General features: G+C 41.1%; 1 protein-coding gene across 3 annotated transcripts in view; it reads right to left on the bottom strand.

The window, feature by feature from the left end:
• Nucleotides 1-753: 753 nt before the first annotated feature.
• Nucleotides 754-7,876, bottom strand: part of LOC109920150 (CBY1-interacting BAR domain-containing protein 2-like) — a 34,908-nt gene continuing 27,785 nt past the window's right edge. Inside the window, exons 7-9 of one of the 3 annotated variants that reach the window (XM_048605862.1) lie at nucleotides 6,995-7,078; nucleotides 6,733-6,789; nucleotides 754-2,243 (exon numbers count right to left, since the gene is read on the bottom strand). In XM_048605862.1, the coding sequence (XP_048461819.1) occupies nucleotides 2,103-2,243; nucleotides 6,733-6,789; nucleotides 6,995-7,078 (282 nt within the window). In that variant the 3' untranslated portion in view covers nucleotides 754-2,102. Of the gene's footprint in view, nucleotides 2,244-6,732; nucleotides 6,790-6,985; nucleotides 7,079-7,876 lie in introns of all 3 variants that reach the window. The other 2 variants (XM_048605863.1, XM_048605864.1) reach the window with 2 other exon arrangements.

Raw genomic sequence — 7,876 nt, 5'->3', positions numbered from 1 at the left:
ACATCCTTGTTCCAAAAAAATACACGGAATAACACCACATACCATAGGCCAGTCAGTTGGAAGATGTGGGGCAGGATGCTTTTGGAGACAGAATTCAGGACAAAATGGACAGTCTCTTAGTTAACAAAGAACAAAGAAAATTACAGTGCGGGAACAGGCCCTTCGGCCTTCCAAGCCTGCACCAACATGCTGCTTGTCACAAATAAATCCCCCTACCCTTCCCGGGACTGTATCCCTCTATTCCCATCCTATTCATATATTTGTCAAGACTCCCTTTAAAAGCCACTATAGTATCTGCTTCCACTACCTCCCCCGGCAGCGAGTTCCAGTCACCACCACCCTCTGTGTAAAAAACTTGCCTTGTACATCACCTTTAAATCTTGCCCCTCATACCTTAAACACATGGCTATTGGTAGCTGAATCTTCCTCTCTGGGAAAAAGCTTCTGACTGTCCAGTCTGTCCATGCCCTTCATAATCTTGTAGACCTCTATCAGGTCACCCCTCAACCTCCGTTGTTCCAGTGAGAACAACCCAAGTTTCGCCAACCTCTCCTCATAACTAATGCCCTCCATACCAGGTAACATCGTGGTAAATCTTTTCTGTACCCTCTCCAAAGCCACCATATCCTTCTGGTAGTGTGACGACCAGAATTGGACACAATATTCCAAATGCGGCCTAACTAAGGTTCTATAAAGCTGCAACATTACCTGCCAATTTTTAAACTCAATGCTCTGGCCGATGAAGGCAAGCATGCCATGTGCTTTGTTGACTACCTTTTCCACCTGCGTTGCTACTTTCAGTGACCTGTGTACCTGTACACCCAGATCCCTGTGAATGACATCAGGAACCCCTTTGGTTAAGGGCAATTTGTGCTTTGAGTCTTTTGCTAATCTGGCAGAAATGATTAGCAAAATTCGAAATTGCTAAAAAAGCCTAGCAGGTCCGGCACCCTTCTTGAAGGGTCACTCAACCTGAACCGTTAACTCTGATTTCTCTCCACAGATGCTGCCAGACCTGCTGAGCTTTTCCAGCAATTTCTATTTTTGTTTCTGATTTACAGTGTCCACAGTTCTTTCGGTTTTTGCTTAGAGAAATGACTGGTGAGGGTAACTTGATTAAATAGTGTCTGAAAACTTGTAAAATGTTTTTGATAAAGTAGTACATGACAGACTTTTCAGCAAAATTGATGCTGTCACAATAAAAGGAAGGGGGAGGTGGTGTAGCATGGATATAAAGTTGGCCGAGTGCCAAAAAATAAGGTGGTTGGAGAATGGTGTACAGTTGGATTTCCTTAAGGTCAGGTTGGGATTGCTGCTTTACTTGATAAATGTTAATGACCCAGACTTGTGTGTGCAGGGCACAATTTCAAAAATTCTTCCGATAACACAAAAGTTGGAAGTGTATAGTGATATATTTCATGAGGACATAGTCAAGCTGGTAGAACGCATGAATTGGCACGTGGGATTTAATGCAGAGAAATATGAATTGATCCATTTTGGTTAGAAGAATGAGGAGAAGTAACATAAGATAAAGAATGTAGTACCAAAGAGATGCAGCAACTGTGTGTAAAATTTGACAGAGGACACAAAGCAGGTGACAAAAATATTAAAATGTTTAAGGGATTCTAAAGGGAGCATAAAAAAAGGGAAATTACAAAGAATCTATAAATCTATATTTGACCTGTACATGTGTTCATTTTTCTCTTTCTGTTCCCTTAATATAATTCCCATGTTTCACTGGTTAGATACAAGTTCAATGGCAGGACAGTTGCCTATGTATTTCTTTAATAAAATTTATTTCCCTTCCATCCTTGTTCATTCAGAGCTGCTCCTCTAAACCAATTTGAAACATGAATGTCAAGGATCACATTTGATTGTAAAACTTAAGAGTTTGGTGCTCTGCTATCTATCCATTTTAGAGACTCCAATCAATCATTGGGTGTTAGACAGTTTCCAGACATCACAGCCACAGGTGGCTATCAATTACTTTTACAAATGGTTGGCTTGGCCTAGATACTATATAAATAATTTTACTTCCTGAAGCAATCATTGGGAATATATTATTGCGAAGTGAACTTCGCTTTTCACCAGTAACAGATGACTCATTTTCTAACTTTCGCATACAGATTGTATTCATCGTCACTGACATCCTGTAATTCTTCAACCTCTTCCTCTTCTTCTTCCTCTTCCTCTGACTCATCTTCCTGAAAATGGGCATGAAGAACCCTTGGTGTTGTCTCGAGCTGCAATGACATGAGGCTTTTAGTTCCTCACGAATCAGAGGGAGCAATTCCATGAAGAAACATGGATTAGAGTTTTGCATTTTATGGTGAGAGGCGTTCAGATTATAGGCACATCCCAGATTATGAATGGGTTCTGTTCCTGAGTACGTTTGTAGGTTGATTTGTATGGAAGTCAGAACAGAATACAGTAAAATATAAAACAGCTGTTCATTTGTATGAGCAAACGTTCGCATGTTGGATCATTAAAATTAAAAATGAATACAAGAGTATACAGTAACCCATTCGTAAGTATGAGTGTTCATAAATCAGACATTCATAAATCGGGGACTACCCTTCGTTTTGCACATGTATTGACGTACAAAATATGAATGTCTTCACTTAAATGACATGACAAGCATTAAAAATTAAATGATTTGATTTTTATATTCTAATATCCACATGATTTAATTCAAAAGCCAAAGATTTGCAACTGATTCTTTAAAGCTGAAGTATTGAAATTTGAAAGAGTTCAGAAAAGATTTAAACCGTAAGCCATGGGAGCAGAAATTAGGCCATTCGGCCCATCAGGTTTGCTCTGCTATTCAATCATGGCTAAGTTTCTCAACCCCAATCTCCGGCTTTCTCCCCACAGCCCTTGATCTCCTTGACAATCAAGAACCTATCTATCTCTGTCTTAAAATGTACTCAATGACCTGGCCTCCACAGCCTGTTGTGGCAGTGAATTCCATAGATTCACCACTCTCTGGCTGAAGAGGTTTCTCCTTATCTCTGTTCTAAAATGTCTTCCCTTTACTTTAAAGCTGTGCCCTCAGGTCCTAGTCTCTCCTACCAATTGAAACATCTTCCCAACATCCACTCTGTCCAGGCTGTTCAGTCTTCTGTAAGTTTCAATTAGATCCCCCCGCCTCACCCTTCTAAACTCCATAGAGTAGAGTCTCAGAGCCGTCAAACATTCCTTCTAAGTTGAGCCTTTCATTCCTGGAATCATTCTTGTGAACCTCCTGTGGACTTTCCTGAGGTATGGGGGCCAAAATTGCTCACAATGCTCTAAACGTAGTCTGACCAGAGCCTTATAAAGCCTCAGTATTACATCCTTGCTTTTATATTCTAGTCCAACTTTGTATTTGCCTTCCTAACTACTGACTCAGCCTGCAAGTTTACCTTAAGAAATTCCTGAACTAGGACTTCCAAGTCCTTTTGCACTTCAGATTTCTGAATTTTCTCTCCATTTAGAAAATAGTTTATGCCTCAATTCTTTCCACCAAAGTGCATGACCTCACATTTTCCCATGTTGTATTCCATCTACCACTTCTTCGCCCACTCTCCTAACCTGTCTAAATCCTTCTGCAGCCTCCCTGCCTCCTCAATACTATCTGTCCCTCCACCTATCTTTGTACAAAGATGCTGTTAGGGCTGGAGGGTTTGATCTGTGGGAGAGGCTGAATAGCTTGGGCCTATTTTCCCCGGAGCTTCAGAGCTTGAGGGGTGACCTTATACAGGTTTATAAAGTCATGAAGGTAAATAGCCAAGGTCTTTTCCCCAGGGTGGGCGAGACGAAAACTAGAGAGCACCGGTTTAAGGTGAGAGGGGAAAGATTTAAAAGGCACCTAAGGGGCAACGTTTTCACACAGAGGGTGGTATGAATATGAAATTAGCTGCCAGAGAAATTGGTAGAGGCTGATACAATTATAACATTTAAAAGGCATCTGGATGGGTACATGAATGGGAAGGTTTTAGAGGGATATGGGCCAAATGCTGGCAAATAGGACTAGATTAATTTAGGCTATCTGGTCAGCATAGATGAGTTGGACTGAAGGGTCTGTTTCCATGCTACACAACTCTATGGCTCCATTGGAATTCCATACACAGAGATTGGTATCCAAGAACATGTTTCAAAACGAGTTTGTGGATGATGCTAATTTGATTTTATATTGGTCAGGTTCCACTGTCAAGTGACAACGTAACAGCACTTGCAGCCAGCAAAAACTGCCCACAAAGACCTAGCGATCTCAATGGCATGGATTTCACCTTCCGTGATGCCATTGTGATTCAAGTGCCAAGGTAAGGGGATCACTGGACAAGTGATATCATCAAGCAGGTTAAACAGCCAATCACATTGAAGTAACCTCACAGACAGTAAACCAGGAAGTGAAACACAATGAGCTTTTCATTTTTAATTATAGCTTCATAAAGCCACACACGTGGGATTAAGGTAGAGACTGAAATATATTTTTAAAATAATTTTTTAAAAATGTGATTTTTTTTATCATAATGGAGAAATTTGAAATTGTATAAATATATAATATGCTTTCCAGGATCAGTGTTGCTGCTCACCAGTAACTGTGAGCATAGGATCCAATTAGAAATCCAGAAATTCAACAAGGTATAACTTTTTCAATGATTTTTCTACATGGATACAAATAATGACCAGTTCTCAATGGTTCAGTGTTTTCTACTTCATTGCAGTTTGGGTGGTGTTGCTAAGAGCGGGGATGGGGATGGGGATGGGGTGATGTGGAGGGTTAGGGGAATACGGGGGGGGGGGGGGGGGGGGGGAATGTTGTGGGAGGGTTGTGGTGTGGATGGTGGTGACTTTGATAATGTACCTCCTGGATGAACACACAATTGCTGACAGTAACACCTAGGATTTCTGTAAATAATTGTAGGTGTACAGATTCCACAGTTTGCTAGTTTCAGAGGATTAGTGACAAAAACTGCTGACAGTTTTGTCACCTTTACTATCACAAGATTTCAGCCATTATCCAAAGTGATCTTTGAATCTCCAAACTCCATTCATCTAAGACAATTCTGAGTATATGAGAACACAATCGAGGGTGATTTGTGCAGAAATTGAGAGAATCGGATACATATTTGTTCTAAGGACATGCAGATCTCTTAAAGCAGAGAGTCACTCATTTTGGCTTTAAATATTCAACACGTTTTGACACATGTGACTCTTAAAGATAGTTGGACACAGTTTCTTTGAGGAAGATTTTTATTATTAAAATGCTAGTGAGGAAAAGTTGTGAACTAATTCTGGTGCAGACTCAAACATAAATCCTCTTGTGCTGTTCAAATCTGATGAACTTAGGAACATATAAGCATGTCAATCAGGAGCAAGAGTGGGCCATTGGGAGTAGGCCTCTAGCCTGCCCTGCAATTTAGTATCATGGCAGATCTTATTGTAACCTCACATCCAGATTCATATCCGTCCCTGATAATCTTGCAACCTCTTACTTAACAGGAATCTTCCTACCTCTACCTTAAAAATATTAAAGAGTTCTGCTTCCACCACCTTTCCAGGGAAAGAGTTTCAAAGATTCATGACACTCTGTGAGAAAACAAATCACCTCATCTCTGTTTTAAATGGCAACTTCTGGTTTTCGAACAGGGACCCCTAATTCTAAATTCTCGTCACATCTATCCTGTAAAGACTATTCAGGATTTTACATCTTTCAATCAAGTCACCTTTTACTCTTCTAACCCCCAGCAGATGCAAGCTTAGTCTGTCCAATTTCTCCTCATACCACAATCCCCACATTCCCACTATTAATCTAGTAAACCTCCACTGAACACTCACCAACTTATTTACATCCTTCTTTAAATAAGATGACCAATTCCGTGCACATCAATCCAGGCGCAATTTCAACATGTATGACCGAAGCATAACCTTCCTGTATTCCATTCCCCTTGTGATAAATGATAAAATCCTATTGGCTTTCCTAATTGCTTGCTGTATCTGCATGCTAACCATTTCTGATTCATACACAAGGACACCCGGACCACTTTGCTTCTAAGAATTCTATATTCTCTCACCATTTAATTAATTTGCTTCCTTTAAATTCTTCTCACCAAAATGGGCAACTTTACTCCATTTACCACTTCTTTTTCTACTCGCTTAACCAATAATTATCTTTTTGTAACCTCCTTGTGTCCTCTTCAAAACTTAATTTCCTGCCAGTCATTTTGTTGTCTGCAAATTTGATAACTAAAAACTGCTGTCCCTTCATTTAAGTCATTTTTATAAATTATATATAGTTGAAGTCCCAACACTGATCCTGTGGCATACTACTCATTACATCTTGCCGGCCTCAAAAAGACACATTCACACCTACTCTCTGCTCTCTATTAGCCAGCCAGTCTTCCATCCATCCAATTCCTTACCCCAACACCATGAGCTTTTATTCTACACAATAACTTTTGATGCGATAACTTATTAAATGCCTTCTGGAATTCTAAGTCCAGTGCATTCCCCTTCTGTCCCCAGCACATGTTACCTCCTCAAAAAACTGTAATGTATTGGCAAAGCATAATATCCCTTTCACAAAACCATGATGACTCTGCTTGATTAACTTCAACATATCCAAGTGCCTGCTTATAACTTTTTTAATTACTTTATTAATTTTATGATTGACAATTAGTCCTTGTGATCTCTTGACATGGTTCTAATTGCCTGAGGAAACGAGAAATTTTCCAGAGTAACTTTTACCTTATTGCCATTGGACTTTTTTCTCTCTTTTCTTGCCTCTCTCAGGAGTTTACCTGGCTGGGGAAGGGAGAGAGTGAAAGATGTGTTTAGTCCTGTTGCTTCTGCTACTATGGTTTACATTAGGCTTTTCTTCCTGTGAATTTTGAATGTTTGAATGAGTCTCATTGGTTCCTTGCTGTGCCTGAACAATGATATTCCCTTGCCAGTTGGTGAACGAGGAAGGAAAGGCAGAAATATTCCAAAGTCATGTTACCTGACTTACTTGGGATTGTTCAAAGGTGGAGCTGCTGTGGGATGGCCGTGCATCATTCTCAAGTTCACTGATGGAGACTTTTGACTTAAATGCCTGTGGGACAAAATCCAAATGCAACAGGTTGAAATGAAATGAAAGCAAAGAGCTAAGAGGGGCATCGTGAAAGATTGCAGAACAGGATCAAGAGCAGATTGGCCTCCCTTTCTTCTTATGTTGACCAGTGAGATTCTCATCTACTTGCTACAAGTTGCAAGATTGAAGTACCTTTGGAAAAAGGGAGGGCAAAGAAAAAATATGAAGCAACTCACATAGTTGGTACAGCCTCTTGGATAACCGGAGTAAACACGGCAATAGTGGCCTAATGGTAGTATCACTGGACTAGTAATCCCGAGATAGTAGGAACTGCAGATGCTGGAGAATCCGAGACAACAAGGTGCAGGGCTGGATGAACACAGCAGGCCAAGCAGCATCATAGGAGCAGAAAGGCTGACGTTTCGGGCCTAGACCCTTCATCAGGAATGGGGAAGGGGAAGGGGGTTCTGAAATAAATAGGGAGAGAGGGGGAGGGGGATAGAAGATGGATAGAGGAGAGGATAGGTGGAGAGGAAACAGACAGGTCGAAGAGGCGGGGATGGAGCCAGTAAAGATGCGTGGAACAATCCCTCTTCCGTACCTACACTGGCCCTAAACCCCACCTCTTCCTCCGTTACATTGATGACTGTATCGGCGCCGCCTCGTGCTCCCAGTTCATCCACTTCACCAAAACCTTCCACCCCAACCTTAAGTTCACCTGGACCAGCTCTAATACCTCTCTCTCCTTCCTGGACCTCTCTGTCTCCATCTTGGGCAACCGCCTAGAAACCGATATCCATTTCAAGCCTACCGACTCCC

This window comes from Rhincodon typus, chromosome 15, assembly GCF_021869965.1.
Source record: "Rhincodon typus isolate 14 chromosome 15, sRhiTyp1.1, whole genome shotgun sequence".
NCBI classification, from domain to species: Eukaryota; Metazoa; Chordata; class Chondrichthyes; order Orectolobiformes; family Rhincodontidae; genus Rhincodon; species Rhincodon typus.
Note: the sequence above shows the minus strand (reverse complement) of the source record. Positions and strands in the feature narration are given on the sequence as shown.